Here is a 19,146-nt window from a genome sequence, read left to right as displayed (position 1 = left end):
AACGAAAAAGCTAATGACTCTAAAGCTGAAACTATAATTTATGTATGTGATAGAAATTACTGTGACTACTTCTGGAAGACAAAAGTGTGAAAGTCAACTTATTTATGGTCTCATATAAATGAACGAGAAAATTTTTGATGGTAGAATGTTATTTGATTATGTTACAGAATGAGGAGTGGTTAAGATTTAAATTGTGGTTGTTAAATTGTATATAATCTAACAAGCAAACATTCACATGGGGGCATATAGAAAAGGTGTTTTTTTTTTTCCACCATGTTAATAATATCAAAACAAGCGTTTATACAAATTTTGGTCACTCGAGCACAACTACGAGGGCTGTAAAAAATAAGTTTCCCTACGGCTGTTTACAGAAAGAAAACACAATTTCATGGAAAGATTTATTGCAAAAATACAGTAATTGTTGAGCTATTTTTCAACATATTTCCCATCAGAATTGAGACATTTGTCATACTGTGGAATCAACTTTTTTTATCCCTGTGTCGTAGAAGTCTGCCGTCTGGGATCAGAACCAGTGTGTGACAGCTGTCTGCACCTCTCTGTCGGTCCCATGGTATGACAAATGTTCAGTTCTAGTGGGAAATATGTAGAAAAATACAGTAAAACCTCGATAAGACGCGCCTGCTTATTATGCTATCCCTTGTAATAAGCTTTTTTTGTCCGGTCCCTGCACATTTCATATATAACGCCTTCATAAAATACCCTGTTTGTTGCGTTCGAGTCCTGCATAATACGCTGATTTTGTGCAATATTTTCGATGTAATTTTCAGCAATGTACTATAACAGCAATGAAACATCTTGGTCATTGAACTCACTGGTGCCATTAACCTGAAAAGTATTGGTATTCGACTCTTTACCTGCACATTTAAACCTTCATACTTCATATCTTAGTATACCCCACCCTCTTGTTACGCTCTCTTATTCGACTCTTTACCTGCGCGCTTAAAGCCTACATACAGTTACAATACCTCACCCCCTTGCTAACCCTCTCTCTCAAATAGCCTTCCTCACTCGGCCGTAATAAAATTCTGGAAATTTTTGCTGGGCAGTTTGTTGTCCTTTAGTGTATTGAAGTGTCTGTGAATGTCATTACAATGAATGTTAAATGAAAAGCGCATTCTGTGTCGGAAAAATTGGAAATCTTACGAAAGTACGATGAGAACAGAACTCTTACTCTGAAACAACTCTCTGATTCATTAGGAATCCAATCATCGATATTAAGAACGATAATAAAAAATCGCGACTCAATCACTACAGTTGCGACGTCGTCGGGAAGATATAATCACAGGAAACTGAAGTGTGACAAACATGAGGACTTGGAGAACACGCACACAGCAAACAACTGTAAATGAATAATTTCAAGGGAAAAATTCTTCCGGGGCCGGGTATCGATCCCGGGATCTCTGGTTGAACGTACCAGCGCTCTGCCAACTGAGCTACTCGGGAACTTCACCTGACACCGTCTCAACTTTTCCCTTTATATCCACACAACTCGCGTGGGCTGACAAAGCGCCAGAGACCGACATCGAGTGCACACAAACTCTGTATGACTTGGAATTGTGGTTTTCTGTTAACGTACACTGTGACGTATATATTATGCAAATCTAGTCTTTCAGGTAAGGCTCCCTGAAAAGCAGATTTGAATAATTTCAAGGGAAAAAATTGTTCCGGGGCCGGGTATCGATCCCGGGACCTCTGGTTGAACGTACCAGTGCTCTGCCAACTGAGCTACCCGGGAACTTCACCCGACACCATCTCAACTTTTCCCTTTATATCCACACAACTCGCATGGGCTGACAAAGCGCCAGAGAACCACGTCGAGTGCACACAAACTCTGTGTGACTTGGAATTGTGGTTTTCTGTTAACGTACACAGTGACGTATATATTATGCAAATCTAGTCTTTCAGGTAAGGCTCCCTGTAAAGCAGATTTGAATAATTTCAAGGGAAAAATTGTTCCGGTTCCGGGTATCGATCCCGGGACCCCTGGTTGAACGTACCAGCGCTCTGCCATCTGAGCTACCCGGGAACTTCACCCGACACCGTCTCAACTTTTCCCTTTATATCCACACAACTCGCGTGGGCTAACAAAGTGCCAGAGACCCTCGTCGAGTGCACACAAACTCTGTGTGACTTGGAATTGTGGTTTTCTGTTAACGTACACAGTGACGTATATATTATGCAAATCTAGTCTTTCAGGTAAGGCTCCCTGTAAAGCAGATTTGAATAATTTCAAGGGAAAAATTGTTCCGGAGCCGGGTATCGATCCCGGGGCCTCTGGTTGAACGTACCAGCGCTCTGCCAACTGAGCTACCTGGGAACTTCACCCGACACCATCTCAACTTTTCCCTTTATATCCACACAACTCGCATGGGCTGACGAAGCGCCAGAGACCCACATCGAGTGCACACAAACTCTGTGTGACTTGGAATTGTGGTTTTCTGTTAACGTACACAGTGACGTGACAGATTTGCAACTATAAATGACTTTTTTTTTCCAAAAGAATTAAGTGCAGTACAAATTGTAAATGTCTTTGACATACAGTACAGTAATTACATAATGGAGTAATACTATATTACCTTTCATGAATCATGTATTTCAACAAAGAAAAATGCTAATAGGTACTGTATATAAGTCAAAATTAGTATACCCACCTATTACTCTGTCCTGGTTAATACGTGATTTACACCCGATCCCTTGAACAGTGCCTTATCGGGGTTTTACTGTAACTCAAAAGTTGTTGTATCTGTTCTAATAAATATTTCCAATGAAATTGTGTTTTCTTTCTGTAAACGGCCTGACCAAACTTACTTTCTGGACGACCCTCGTAATTGCGGTCGAGTGGCCAAAATTTGTATAAGCACATGTTGTGACATTGTTAACATGGTGCAGGGAAAAAAAATGAACTTTATCTGCCCTTATCATAATGTTTGCTTGTAAGGGGAATGTTTAAGTGTAAGTCATAGGTATGGTAAGGACATGGATACAGAAATATAAGGTCCATCATTACATCTGCATGTTTCGATGACATTAAATATTAATATTAAATTACTAGGCAGTGTCATTTTTTGGTGTCGATATATGAGAAATGTGTTAACAACTTACTTTTATGCATAAATAATGCAAATCCCTTAATTGAAGTCCAAACTTATGTGAAATACGTATATCCGTGAAATTGATATAAATTCACGAAATTACTGCATAATAATATTTTCAACAAAAAAAAAAAAAAACAGATTTCATGAAGAATTCGCACGAAAATTTACTCTTTGTTTCAAATAAAAAGTTAAAATTTTCTTCTTTTTAAAATAGTCTATACATGAACATTTCAACATATTTTATGGTTGGCAACAATGTACGGGCTATTCCATCTCAAATCGACCGAAATATAGGGAAAATTAACCTTGCAATTTTTAAATACAATGAAACTTTTTCTGTCCATTGACAACTGTGATACAATGCTTTGTGCAAAGTTTGAGGCATCAGAACTTCATAGTCCTTAAATTAAATTAGCAAATTTAAACTGTTGTGGCTCTCAAACCCTTTCACACAGTGATCAAAATCATGGTTTATTTTGATGCTGAGAAGTTAAAGTTTATATTGACATGTAAACAGTTTTTCTTACTTTTTATGGAAATGGAGAAATTTAGATTTTTCTTCATTAAGACGCCTTTGCCCACGAAAAAGTATTTTAAAAATATATGGTTAGATTCCGCATTGAAAGTACAAATAAACACATATTTTTTACTGGTGCACCGTTGATAAGAAAGTATTGAAAATATCAAATAAAGAAAATAAATAGTACGCACGTGAACTAACCAGCTGACTATGAGGCGGGAGTTAGCTTAGGCAAGCAAGGCCAGAACACATTAACATGTGATGTTTCGTCTAGTAGCGCATAGCTGGGCTAGCTTTATCACAAGTTTTCATAAACACAGGAGTAAAATGATGCCCCATGCTCGCTTATCTTCAGTTCTCGGCCAGTTCGTGCGGTACTGCGCCGTTCAAGTCTAGGCGTGTGAAAATAATTTATTTAATACCCTCGAAACTTATTGCTGAGCCACTAAGCAAACAATGCTGAATCCCTCTTAATAATGCAAGGTTTTTTCTCAATATTTTTTACATTTTTACAAATGGGCAAAAAACCTAAAAGTAAGTAAAATCAGATTATCTGTCTCTCTGTGTACAATAAAAATAAGGATTACTTCTTAACATAATCTACCAAATGTCAGCTTCAAAAGGAGCTCCCATTCAATGTTCTGCAGTAAACGGTTCCATAGTTCTGAGCGCTGAAAGAGGCTTGTTTTTATAAAATATGCTAAATTTGTCGCTCAATAGTACGAAAACCTTTTGACTTTCGATAGTATATTTTTGAAAATGCACTCTCCTCAGCACCTTGTATAAATAGGGAAAAAATTAGAGTATTAAAAAAATGCGAGGTTTTTTACTGATCGATTTCATATGGAATAGCCCGTACGCATAACAAGAATTACTTCCAGGGAGCAGCGCAAGCTGACAATTATGAATTTAATTAATTGTACAAAAATATTTTGTTAGTTTTAAAGGAATTGTTTCAATAACAATTAAAAAAATGTTATTTTATTATGTTTTAAATTTATTAAGGATGCGAAGTATGCACGAAATTGCTTATTTTTTTTTTACTAAATATTCACCAAAATCATTGTAAAATAATCACCATAAAATCACAACCCTACAAATAACTAATGGATGGATTGGGTCACTTGCAACTTAGCTTAAGACTTGTGAATACCAGAAAAATGTGTAAGTAAACTGACCACAAAATTTATATCATGACATTATCTATACTAATAATAAATCTGTAGCCAAAATGTTTCTGGTAATTTTCGATTTTCCAAAAATAATTGGTGTTAACATGTATAATTAACCATCCTGAGACCGAAAATCGCTTTTTTGAAATTTTTGTTTGTCTGTCTGTCTGTCTGGATGTTTGTTACCTTTTCACGCAATAATGGCTGAACCGATTTATATGAAAATTGGAATATAGATTAAGTTCATTGTAACTTAGATTTTAGGGTATATGGCATTCAAAATACTTTATTTAAAAGGGGGGTTATAAGGGGGCTTGAATTAAATAAATCGAAATATCTCCCTTATTATTAACCCATTAATGCCCAGAACATTTTTTGTGGGTTTTAGAACTAATATTCATATTCTACCATCACAATGATATGAAATGATCATCTGAATATTTTTCCAGATAATCCGGACATTATTAGGCTATTTTGGGCCTATTATTGAAGTGGCAGGATTTCCTGCCACTGGGAAATAAAGACATCAAAAATATACTTATTAAGTTATTATATTCAAAACTTCGCTATATGTTTGCAGAGCATACATGTTATGAACTTTTCACTTCATTCACATAAGATATACATCGCACAAACGCTACGGATATTTGAGATAATTGTTTACTTGGGGAAAATATATGAAAAAAGAAGAATAATTTTACAATGTGCTGCTGAATTTTCAGTATGATAGATTTTCTGGCATTCTGGATGCAGTGGTACAGTACATTTTTCACATACGAATGTTGTACGACGTCCACACTGCTTGCATCGTGCATTAGGATGTTCACTACGGATGATCCAGTGATCAATCCTGTCAAAACGAACATTATCATGAGCTGCTTCTCGATTTTGAAGTGCTGAGCGAGGAGAATTTCTAGGTTTCCTGTACTGGACTAAGAGTTGCGAAGTGCATTTCTGTTGGAAAGTTAGTAGTAAGATACCATGTCCCAAGGTGCGATAAAGCCTTCACGCATTTACGACAGCAGCATTTAGACCCCATTCAAACAAGGGCCACCACCATTTCTTGGATCTAATTCTTATTCTGTAGGTTGCTATATATTGATCATGGGAATCCACACCACCCATATATCTATTATACAGTGCAACTGAGTGTGGTTGGCTTATTTGAATCGTCCTCTTTGTAACTACACTGTTGTCATTCCATTGCAATAAAATTACATCATCTGTAACTACAGACACCATAGCTCCTATCTTTCTTTTTTTTGTGCATTTTTAATTTGTTTGTATACACCCTGTTGTTGCAAATTGTTCCTGTTGTTCCAATGCCATCAGCAGCTAGGTCATGCAGAACATCAAGGACGTGAAATAGTTATCAAAAATAAATGACTGCCCTTTTGCATATCAGCCTTCTTTAGAAGTCCAAAAACAACATCAAACGCCTGTCCTTTCCCTGAAGTTGGTAAGTTCGTATACTATTGCCACAATATGACTCCGCATGCAGCATATAGCCATCTGCAGTACAAAGAGACCAGAGCTTCAAACCAGCCCTTATTGGTTTTGCTCGATTGAACTGTTTGGTTCAATGTCTGCCATATTACGGGACAATTGTTTCACCAATACTCAGGTGTTCTGGAATGTCACAGATTTTGAATGAGTTGTTTGTTATTTAGTATATTGAAAATTGGCCTAAACTTGTAATAGCTATTATTAGAAATTGCCATATTATCAGCAAAATGCAGTCGTCTCATAATATCGTCAAAAGTATTCCACCTCACTGAATCAGAAATCCAAATGTTATGTAAATCTGGTAATGTACTCCAATAAAGTCGCCTGAGTGGGATTTTATTTTAGCCAGAAATCAAAAGAATGCCAAGAAAAACTAAAATGTTCTCTTTTGTTGTAGAGTTAGTAGATAGATTTTTTGAATGCAGTAGGTCCTACATTGGTCCATGATCAAGTCTATGAACTCTGTCGGATACATTAGCTGGAATGCACCGTAGCATTTCCTTGAAATAATCCATTTGGTTGAGATGGTATGAAATTTTGAATGCCGATATATTTTCCCCAATTCTGGAAAAAAATATATTGGTGGTGGTGGTGGTGGTGGGTGGTGGTGGTGGTGGTGGTGGTGGTGGTGGTGGTGATGCTAGTAGTGCATTATTTTCGTAATCAGAATCATATTGGGCGTCACTCTGAACAGGATCATTTTCCACTTTATCATCACTCTTTACAGAGTCTTCATCTGTTTCTGCCTCAGGTTGCTCTCGTGGAGGAAGAATGGCAACATTCAATCGTCTGTGATTCTCATTACCCCGTATTTGCATCATTTCACATATTTCATTGACAGTGTCCAGCCGTGAACTGAAAAAATACTCAAATGACTATAGGTATAATATAAATGACTAAGTTATATCCCAGTGGTAGGAAAACCTGCCATCAAAGTTTAGGCTGTAATAAAGCACATAATAAATTATGAAATGATGTCAATCACAAGTTATTCAAGTAGTATGGTTTATTGACTATGTATTTTCATAATCAGGTGGTATTTATTGCTTTAAAAATGTGTACTACTTATTCACTTTCTATCTGGCTGCAAGCCATCTTTTGAAGAAAAGTTGAATCGTGACTTCGAACCCATGTACTGATGCAGTCAGTTCACTTTTGTCGTTAAAATTCGAAAATACCGTGCGGAGCATATCTTAGAACCCATTGTTGCAGTATTCATAACAAAAAAATTATTTATACATTGTTAAAAAATTTAAAACTTGCTTGGTAGGAAAACCTGCCATGGGCATTAATGGGTTAATTTTCATGAAAAATGTTACATAACAAAAATTTCTTTAAAAATAATTTCCGATAAGTTTTATTCTATACAAACTTTTGATAGGACTGATATTTAATGAGATAAATGAGTTTTAAAATTACAATAACAACGCCATCTAAGGCACTGTACTGAAATAAAAACAAATGACTTTGTCTATAAGGGGCCTTGGACAACAACAATCTAAAGTTATTAAACATAGCCTAAGAGAATGTTTCTGTGTTTGTATGAAGTAATATTGGAAGCTAATTAATTGTTTACTTATTATTTCACCATTGGAAAGTGTAGTTTCTCTAGATGGACATAATTCTACAATGTTATTACAGTAACTTCTGAAACATATAGCAAGTAATATAAAGTATACACATTAAAACTAAATGATATGTCAACCTTCATTAAACTATGCTTGCATGTAATAACAATTAAGAAACATGTTAAAGGAATTGTCATTGCACCAAATGATTGCTCTCTGGACCAAAATGACCGCATTTTAATTATTTAAATACAATTTAAATTAAGGAACATATTAAACTATTTATCCTTCTATCAAACACGAATGTTCCCTGGATCAAACGTCCTATTTTAATTATGTAATTACTTTATGTTTATTTCTAACAGGTGCAGCGGAGCGAACGGGTACGGCTAGTTTCTAATATAAATTTACCTCTGTTGCATCACATTTGAGATTGAATTTTTGTCTTACAGGTTGTATATTCACACGATTTGTCTCGAGTGGTTCAGTGGTTGCTGAAAATTGGTACACCTGATATTCGGGCAGAAGTTATAGAAGAACTTACTCCCCATATGCCTGTTATGCTTCAGTCAAAATATGCTTGCTTCTGTGTAAACAGAATGCTCAAGTATGGTTCACATGATAGTAGGAAGGCCATTGTACGTTCTCTTCATGGACACGTTGTGAAGCTTGCAAGTCATTCCGTAAGTACATTTCCATTTTTGTAACAAATTGTTGTCTGCTTGTACATATTTTGGATATTTTCTTCTTCTCCTGAGTCACTCTCTCTTTACGCTTCTCTTTCAGTCTCTTCTCTTCTTATGCTTACTAGTTTTGTCCTCATGAGTCCTGAGAATATAGTATTCATACATGATTATGATATAAGATATATGTGCACAGACCCGAAGTATAACATGCCTGCATTTGTACCCCAACTGTAACCTGCAGAATTTTTTCAGCATTTTTCCTCATGTCAGTGACTTTTATGAAGTGTAGAATTATACATCTTGATTACACAACTTTTAACACTGTATCACTTCGGAATATGTATGGTAAGACTTTCCTGTGTTAAATTTCAATGTACCTCGTTTACATGTTTTGACCTATTTATGGGTCATCTTCAGAACTGGTCGTTGTTGGTCTTGGCGCCACTTGCTGTTTCTTGTGAGGGTGTGTTCCTGTGGTATGGTGTAGAGTCAATGAGTGTGTGTGTTTTGAAGTTGAGTTCAGTAGTTGCCGGTGATGGAAATCCTCGGTGAGGCCAGATGCAACTAGTTTAAGTGCCTCCGATAGGAAATATTTATTTATGATATTAATTATTATTGTTGTTATATTACTAATATCATTATTACTGTATTATTATTAGTCTATTATTATTACTATTAATGAAAAGTAATAACTTCACTCACCAAATAAGCTGTTATGCTGTGAGTTTCAGTGATTGTTTCAGAGTGATGAACCAACCCATATTATGTGCTGAAAATCCCCTTTCTTTATTTTCTTTTTATTTTTTTCCCCCCTTAACAGCAAGGCCAACAGAGAAGTTTATTTTGCACCAGATTATCACTTAACCATTTATGTTGCCCATACCAGGATGCAATAGAAACTTGCATTTTAAGATCATCTGTCAGAAAAATTGTCAGCGATGTCGTAGGTATCTCGATAGACTCCCTCTTTATCTAAAACTTCCTTTCTTTCAATATTATTTATTCTTGAAAAAGGACACTCTAACAATGAATTAACTACACCAGCATTATTTCTCGCATTTGTTTCTGTTTATATTTTCCCGAAATACATATCATTGGCCCAGATTCACTGCAATAGCACAATAGTAGAACACCCTCGCTTAAGTCATAAACTGAGACATAAGGGGAGAGAATAGTGTGGGTCTGTGCCTGCCAAAGAGCTGGAATTTTTGTTATTTATGGCCTAGTTAGGAAAACAAGTCACCATTGCTATTCACACCCCACTCTACCCTTGAGGTCGGCCCATGGATGGGAGGAAACCTGACCAGGCCACGAGGCCAGACGAATTGTGCCTCAGCTACAACGTTTTAAGCGCAAGCTCAAAGCCCGCGAAAATACAGGAAATGCAGAAACTAGACCCGGCACGAGTGATCCTGGCCTCAGGAACAAATTTTACTGCAAAACAGGTCTATATACATCACAAAATGCTTCTACAGCGATATATGCTTCATTGAAATAACTAATACTTACTTACTTACTTACTTACTTACAAATGGCTTTTAAGGAACCCAAAGGTTCATTGCCGCCCTCACATAAGCCCGCCAGCGGTCCCTATCCTGTGCAAGATTAATCCAGTCTCTATCATCATACCCCACCTCCCTCAAATCCATTTTAATATTATCCTCCCATCTACGTCTCGGCCTCCCTAAAGGTCTTTTTCCCTCCGGTCTCCCAACTAACACTCTATATGCATTTCTGAATTCGCCCATACGTGCTACATGCCCTGCCCATCTCAAACGTCTGGATTTAATGTTCCTAATTATGTCAGGTGAAGAATACAATGCATGCAGTTCTGTGTTGTGTAACTTTCTCCATTCTCCTGTAACTTCATCCCACTTAGCCCAAAATATTTTCCTAAGCACCTTATTCTCAAACACCCTGAACCTATGTTCCTCTCTCAGAGTGAGAGTCCAAGTTTCACAACCATACAGAAGAACCGGTAATATAACTGTTTTATAAATTCTAACTTTCAGATTTTTGGACAGCAGACTGGATGATAAGAGCTTCTCAACCGAATAATAACACGCATTTCCCATATTTATTCTGCGTTTAATTTCCTCCCGAGTGTCATTTATATTTGTTACTGTTGCTCCAAGATATTTGAATTTTTCCACCTCTTCGAAGGATAAATCTCCAATTTTTATATTTCCATTTCATACAACATTCTGGTCACGAGACATAATCATATACTTTGTCTTTTCGGGATTTACTTCCAAACCGATCGCTCTACTTGCTTCAAGTAAAATTTCTGTGTTTTCCCTAATCGTTTGTGTATTTTCTCCTAACATATTCACGTCATCCGCATAGACAAGAAGCTGATGTAACCCGTTCAATTCCAAACCCTGCTTGTTATCCTGAACTTTCCTAATGGCATATTCTAGCGCGAAGTTAAAAAGTAAAGGTGATAGTGCATCTCCCTGCTTTAGCCCGCAGTGAATTGGAAAAGCATCAGATAGAAACTGACCTATACGGACTCTGCTGTATGTTTCACTGAGACACATTTTAATTAATCGAACTAGTTTCTTGGGAATACCAAATTCAATAAGAATATCATATAATACTTCCCTCTTAACCGAGTCATATGCCTTTTTGAAATCTATGAATAACTGATGTACTGTACCCTTATACTCCCATTTTTTCTCCATTATCTGTCGAATACAAAAAATCTGATCAATAGTCGATCTATTACACCGAAAACCGCACTGATGATCCCCAATAATTTCATCTACGTACGGAGTTAATCTTCTCAAAAGAATATTGGACAAAATTTTGTACGACGTCAACAAAAGTGATATTCCTCGAAAGTTACCACAGTTGGTTTTGTCCCCCTTTTTAAAAATAGGTACAATTATGGACTCCTTCCATTGTTCTGGTACAATTTCCTTTTCCCAAATAGCAAGTACAAGCTTATAAATTTCGCTAGATAATGCACTTCCACCCTCTTGTATTAATTCTGCTGGAATTTGATCGATACCTGGAGACTTGTACTTTTTCAGATTTTCTATCGCAATTTCGACTTCTGAAAGTGTGGGTTCGGGTATAAATGGCTCAGCAGTTTGTATTTGAATTTCGTCCCGATCATTTCTATTTGGCCTATGTACATTTAGTAGTTGCGCAAAATAGTTTTTCCATCTGTTTAGGATTGATGGAGAGTCTGCAAGCAAGTCACCATTCTCATCCTTGATCACGTTTACCCTTGGCTGATATCCGTTCTTAAATTCCTTTATACCCTTATATAAATCTCGAATGTTTTTATTCTTACTATTTGTTCCTACCTCATTCAGTTTTTCCTTCAAGTAACCTCTCTTTTTATTCCTAAGTGTACGACTTGCTTCCCGTCTTTCATTGAAATAATTATCGCTCTTCTCCTCAACTGGATCCTGTAAGAATTTCAATTTTGCCTGTTTCCTTCTTTCTACTACCATGCAACAATCTTCATCAAACCACGGTTTCTTTTTCTTAGTTTCATAATAACCTATGCTCTGCTCAGCTGCAATTTTGATACTATCTCTGATATTTTCCCACACGCTATTAACATCTAATTCTTTCTCAATTTCGTCGGAACTGTCTAAAGTGGCAAACCTATTCGAAATTTCGACCTGATAATTTTGCTTAGCTTCCTCATCCTTTAATTTCAAAATATTGAATTTAGTAATATTAACTTGTTGCTCTACTCGCTTGGCTACTGATAATCTTTCTCTTAATTCTCCAATCACCAAATAATGGTCAGAATTACAGTCTGCACCCCTGAAAGTTCGAATATCTACTATACTAGTATGTCTCCGATTATCTATCAAGATGTGATCTATTTGGTTGTGTGTCAATCCATCTGGAGAAGTCCAAGTATATTTATGTATATCCTTATGGGGGAATGTTGTACTTTTGACAATTAAATTTTTCGATGTGGCAAAGTTGACTAATCTAACTCCATTGTCACTACTAATTGCGTGTAGGCTCTCTTTTCCAATAGTTGGTCTAAAAATATCCTCCCGTCCTACTTTAGCATTGAAATCCCCCAATAAAATTTTCATGTGATATCTAGGGAACTGATCAAAAGTATGTTCCAATTCCTCATAGAAGCTATTCTTTATATGGTCGTCTTTCTCTTCTGTAGGGACGTGAGCATTTATAACTATGATGTCGCACCGTCTACCCTTAAGTACTAAATATGATAATCTGTCACTGATAAATTCGACCTTTTTTACTGCTGATTTTATTCTTTTATGAACAAAGAATCCTGTTCCTAATTGGTGATTATTGTTTCCTTCCCCATAATACAACAAGTAATCGCCTATTTGTGTTATGCTGTTCCCATCTAACCTAACCTCTTGTACTCCCACGAAGTCTATTCTATATCTAGCTAGTTCTTTAGCTACTAATGTTACCCCTCCTGTTCTATAAAGACTAGTTACGTTCCAAGTGCCAAATCTCAAAACCTTATTCCTTTGCTGTGGTCGTGCCAGAGAATCAGTCCTATTCCGAGGCTTATTATAGGGATACGTAACAAGCTGTTTTTTACGGTGATGGGTTGTTAGCCCTTCGCCCAACCCCCAAGCTGGAGGACCACCCCTTATCGGCTGTCCACGACTGCTTATTCAATATATTCGCAGCTACCCTCCATATCTGGAGGCCGTCTCCTCTATCCGCAACCTGAGGACGCGCCATGCCGTGGCGATAGGGACCCACAATACATGGGAAATAACTAATACATTATATAAAAACACAAAATTTTATTTCAGTTAAACCAAGTGACTGAGACCCGGCCTCACTTGCCTCAGTCAATCAGCTGCCACTGGTTGAGTTATGTGTTGAGAATTTCGTTGGAGTGTGTTTTTGTGTATCTGTATATTTCATATTGTTCTAGTGTGTTTAGTTTCTGGCTTTTTGGTTGGATGTGTAGTATTTCCATGTCTGTGTTGATGTCTCTGTGGGTATGGTTAGCATTTGTGATGTGTTCTGCATACGTGGAGGTGTTTTGTAATTTTGTTATGGCTGTGATGTGTTCTTTGTAATGTGTTTGAAATGATCTGCCTGTCTGTCCTATGTAGAAGTTGTTGCAGATGTTACATTTGAGTTTGTATACACCCGTGTGATTGTATTTGTTTGTTTGTGTTGTTTATATGTTGAGATGTTTTTGTAGAGTGTTATTTGTTCTGTATGCGATGTTGTAATTTAATTTCTTGAATGAGGTTGCAATTTTGTGTGTGTTTTTGTTTTCGTATGTTAGTGTGATGTATTTTTTGTGTTCTTGTGTTTGTGTTGTATTCTTATGATTTTTGTTATTATGTTTTGTCTTACGTATTATGTTGTCTATTATGTTAGGGTTGTAGCCATTTTCTTGTGCTATGTATTTGATTGTGTTTAGTTCTTCGTTGTAATCCTGTTGGTTCATTGGTATGTTGAGTAGTCTGTGTACCATTGTTCGGAATGCAGCTTGTTTGTGATGTGTGGGGTGGTTGGATGTGTTGTGTATGTGTGTTGTTGTTGTGGGTTTTCTGTATACTTTGAATGTGTGTTTGTTGTCTACTTTTGTTATTGTGATGTCTAGAAAATTTATGGATTTGTTGTTTTCAATTTCTAATGTGTAACCACACCCACAGAGACATCAACACAGACATGGAAATACTACACATCCAACCAAAAAGCCAGAAACTAAACACACTAGAACAATATGAAATATACAGACACACAAAAACACACCCCAACGAAATTCTCAACCACAACTCAACTTCAAGACACACACACTCTTTGACTCTACATTATACCACAGGAACACACCCTTGCAGGAAACAGAGCAAGTGGCGCCAAGATCAACAACGACCAGTTCTGAAGATGACCCATAAATAGGTCGAAACATGTAAACGAGGTATGTAGAAATTTAACACAGGAAAGTCTTACCATACATATTCCGATGTAGAATTATATTGAACTTTAAAAATAAAACAGCAAATGTCTCAGGACTCAGGTAGTTATGCATGTCTCAGTGCCTGGAAATTGTATACTCGTGCGTAGCCGAGGATAGTGGTTTTGTACGTGGATAAAGACATAAGCGTACCATCCATCAGATAAAATAAAACTGTTGACTCTATTTATATTTTGTTTTCAGTCTTTGAGGTGGCTGAAAAAACACAGACTCTTGCCATTAGTTGAATTTTTGCCACACACTGACTGAGATTTGAAGTTTGATAGCATCTTAAGGTTCTTAGCATTGTACAGTAGCGTGCAAATTAATCCGAACACGACATATTTTTACATTTTCTGTCATTGTTGGCCTCACAGGTGCTCATACCACTTTAATTGACATCTGTAGTACGTGTAATTCCATTGTTGAAGGTCTGTCGTTATTAATTTTTTTTTATAATATGTGGCATTTTGCCTGTCGTTTTGTACTTATAAGCATTTCAGTTGTGTTGAAGACTTAATACTGCAATCCTGTGTACATTCTGTCGTCTTCACAAATGGATACAACTCCACGAAAACGGTCTAAAATTATAACATTAGCAGAGCATTCTTCTATGACACAGAGGCAAATTGCTGCAGAATGTCACATCGGTTTGGCTCCTGTTAATTCGACCATAAAACGATACAGGGAGACTGGATCCATCACACCCCAGAAAAAAAAGGAAACTGTGGCCGGAAAAGGAAGACTTCACCTGCAGATGATCGTTTAATTGTCAGGAAAAGTAAATTAAATCCTAGACTAACTGCTGTCGACTTAACCCGCGAGTTAATGGCTACCACTGGGGCGAATATTCACGTCACAACAGTGCGGCGTAGGCTTTTGGAAGCTGGACGAAGGGCTCGTAAGCCTATTAAGAAGCAACTGCTAACCCCTGTTATGTGCAAAAAACGCTTAATGTGGGCAAAATTACATCAACACTGGACAGTGAATGACTGGAAGAATGTACTTTTTTCCGACGAGTCTCATTTCGAGGTCCACGGCCACCGCATTTCTTACGTACGGAAAGGATCCGAAAAAGTAACAGCAGCTCATCTCCAACAAACACCCAAATACCCCCCCTAAAGTAATGTTTTGGGGTTGTTTTACACATGAAGGGCCTGGAGCGTTAACACCTATCAAGGGAATGACGAATTCTGACAAATATATTCACTTATTGGAAACCAGAATCGTACCCCAGCTGCAAAAATCATTTCCGGATGGCAGAGGTGTGTTCCAACAAGACCTGGCACCATGCCATACGTCTCGAAAAACTACAGAATTCTTCAACAAGAAGAATACTCAGGTACTCCCCTGGCCAGGCAACTCACCCGACATCAACCCCATTGAGAACTTGTGGTCAATTTGCAAAATAAGAAAGCAAAACATGGATTGTTCTACAAAGGAGAAGATGATTTCTGCCCTCATTGGTGTATGGTTTCGCGATGAAGAAATGAAGAATATTTGTGGGAAATTAGTGGAATCCATGCCAAATCGTCTCAGAGCTGTTATTAGGAACAAGGGAGGCCACATAGATTACTGAGGTATGTCTTAGATCCTTTTTTTTATCCCGTTTGATTGTTTTTGCATAAGTAATTACGTTGTTCGGATTAATTTGCATGCTACTGTATTTAAAATACTGTGAAAGATTTGGGTATAATTGAACAGTTATAATAATAAAATGTAAAGCGCCCAATGGGCAAAAGTCCATATGACTCTAGTCTAGAAGGTTGTTGAGATATACACTGAGTGTCACACTGTACACTACACTGACTCTAGTTTGTACAAAATTGAATCAGCGATACTGATCTCTTGGTAAGTGTCATGCTGTTCAGTACACATATACATTCGTGGCAGGCCTGGTGGAAAGACTTCCTGGTGCAGATGCGATGGTGGAAACCATGGATCGCAAAACGTATCACTACGTGCCTCAGTTCATATTCTGCTCGCATCCATTCCTTATTTACCATGGCGTCAGTAGAAGCTTTCACTTATGGAGTCCCTCTTCATTTGGAGCTCTCTTAGCAGTTCCTCACATGCTGGTGTAGATGGCAATAGCATTCGCAGTCTCAGGTCTTCAACCAAGAAAGTTTCCCTGGCTAAGACATATGCATATCTTGATAGAGAGAATTTTGAAACTTCTAGCAACCTTTTCAGGTACCTTGATTTCAGGGTTTCGAGCTCTTGTAGCTGTCTGCATGATAGATATTCCCATATGATTTCTAACCCGAAAGAGTTCCATAGCGGTATTTATTGACATTCTTTGTAGATGTCTAATGTTACTTATGCTTCTGATTGCGGCTGTAAGTCTTTCCTTTAGATGGACTGAAAAGGTTGTCCCGGTTACTTGCATTGTAATCCCTAGGTACTTAAATTGTCGCTTCGGCGTCAGCGTACGTTCTCCGCAGACGATGTAATCATCTTTACTCAGTCGCCCTCCTCTCCTAAATACCATTAGTTCGGTCTTCAATGCATTCACTACTAGTTCGTTTTCATCTGCCCATTGGGTAATAAGATCCATTCCTTTCTGCAGATCTTTTATGTTATTGGAGGCTAGGGCCATATCATCTGCGTATATGTACACATTTACGTTCTCTACACCCTCCTTGATTTTGGTGGAAACATCATGTGTCAGGATATTAAAAAGTATCGGGCTCAAAGTGTCCCCTTGTAACACTCCAATTGTTTGGGCAATCCAGTCCGATTGAGAAAGTCCGTCAGAGACCTGTATTTGGTTGTCTGTTAGGATATTAGTTATTAACCTCGTTGAACAGTTATGAGGACCTTTAGGCTAAAGGCAAACAGATCACTGATGCACAATATAACATGAAACTCACATGACCTAGCAAATTACCTCTGACATTATTATGATAATATATTATTAGCACTTGCTTCTGAAGTCCAGAAAACACTTTTACCACATTCGGTCACACCACTTCGACTATATGGACTCCCCAAGATCCACAAGGATGGACTACCACTCCGACCCATTGTTAGCGCCATCTGATCGCCCATGTACTAAATTGCCAAGTACCTAGCTAACCTTCAGTCTTGGACACGAACATGCCAACACCACGTGAAGAATTCTACTGAATTTGTACGAACCCTAGATGGAATCAGAGTGGCCCCCACGGATCTATTAGTCAGTTTCGATGTGAAGTCCCTCTTCACAAAAGTTCCGATTAGGGAATCCCTGGAACTTATATCGGAATTTTTTCTGCCTGACATCGTCCAACTGTTTCATCTGACCTTGACCACAACATACTTCACATTTAATGGAGAGTTCTATGAACAAACTGATGGCATGGCGATGGGCTCCCCCTTGTCACCAGCAGTAGCCAACCTATACATGCAACATTTCGAACACCAAGCCTTAAGGCCCATCTCCACTATTAAACATTTAACAACAACATGTTAAATGTTAAATTGTTTACCGTTAACATCCCAACATGTTAATGCTAATTTCATTTAACACTTTGTCCACACTGTTAAACATGTTAAACTTTACTTTCTTTGCTTAGTCCATCATAAACAGTCTATGAAATTTTAATGTAGGTAGTGTCTTATTTTCAAACCTTGGACAATGGACTCAGATGATGATCTGACTTTTGTAATTGCCTCTATTGCTTGTTACAAGGCTTTGAAAAGGAAGAAAATGAGAATGTGAGTGCAGCAATATCTTAGTAAAAGACACAATGCAGAAGACATTCTAAACGAACTTAAAGTTGAAGATTGATTTGGATTCAAAATCTTGCTGAGAATGTCAGAACACGATTTTAATATAGTGCTGCAAAAATACTTCCTGTTACATCAAAGAAAGACACAATTTAAGAGCAGCCATTTCATCTCAATTAAACAAATTACAGCGCAAGTGATTAACTATCATACGACCTACAACATGATAGATGTTAAAGGACCGAGTAATATCGTATAATTATTCTTTCCGAAGTTTTACGAAAGTTAACGTACATCACCAAATACGACCATTATTGACGTGAACATAGTATTAACGTTTAGCGTATGACGAGAGTGTGAAAACTCTCTATTGTATTCTCGAGAACAGTTAAATAATAATTCCAGTTCTCTAAAACAGCCGGCCTTCTTTGTTTTGTCTCTGTATTCTTTTGCAGACACATGCCACAAACAAAGCCTTTCCATCAGTGCATTAATTTTATTTTAATGTATTTTCTTTCGTCCATTCCATTACTTCAAACAACTTACAACCAACACCAAGGACAAATGATAGTATAAAAATGATCAAGATACTTGCCACAAAATCGGAAATTACAGTTGTTGCTATGGAAACTGTACGAACTTTGCTGAACTGTACCGACGCTGCACGAGCAAATGAATTGACTTGACATGTTTTCCATTGCTGCTGGAAAACACGCCAAAATGTTAAAAGTGTTAACTTCAACATCCTCAGTCAACATGTTAAGTCAATTGAGACTTGAAATGTCCATATACATGTTAAATTCAATATGTTATAGTTAACATGTTGTTAAATGTTTAATAGTGGAGATGAGCCTTTAGAGACTGCCAGCCACAAGCCCAGTAATTTCTTCTGGTACGTGGACTACACTTTTGTAGTTTGGCCACAG

At 37.3% G+C, this 19,146-nt stretch overlaps 1 protein-coding gene across 1 annotated transcript in view; it reads left to right on the top strand.

Annotated features, from left to right (window-relative positions):
* The window catches only part of peng (Pumilio and CPL domain-containing protein penguin), a 145,662-nt gene that overhangs the window by 27,541 nt on the left and 98,975 nt on the right, over positions 1-19,146 (top strand). The window contains exon 4 of the mRNA XM_069838357.1: positions 8,335-8,565. Within this exon, the coding sequence (XP_069694458.1) occupies positions 8,335-8,565 (231 nt within the window). The remainder of the gene's footprint in view (positions 1-8,334; positions 8,566-19,146) is intronic.

Source organism: Periplaneta americana, chromosome 10, assembly GCF_040183065.1.
Source record: "Periplaneta americana isolate PAMFEO1 chromosome 10, P.americana_PAMFEO1_priV1, whole genome shotgun sequence".
Lineage (NCBI taxonomy): Eukaryota > Metazoa > Arthropoda > Insecta > Blattodea > Blattidae > Periplaneta > Periplaneta americana.
Note: the sequence above shows the minus strand (reverse complement) of the source record. Positions and strands in the feature narration are given on the sequence as shown.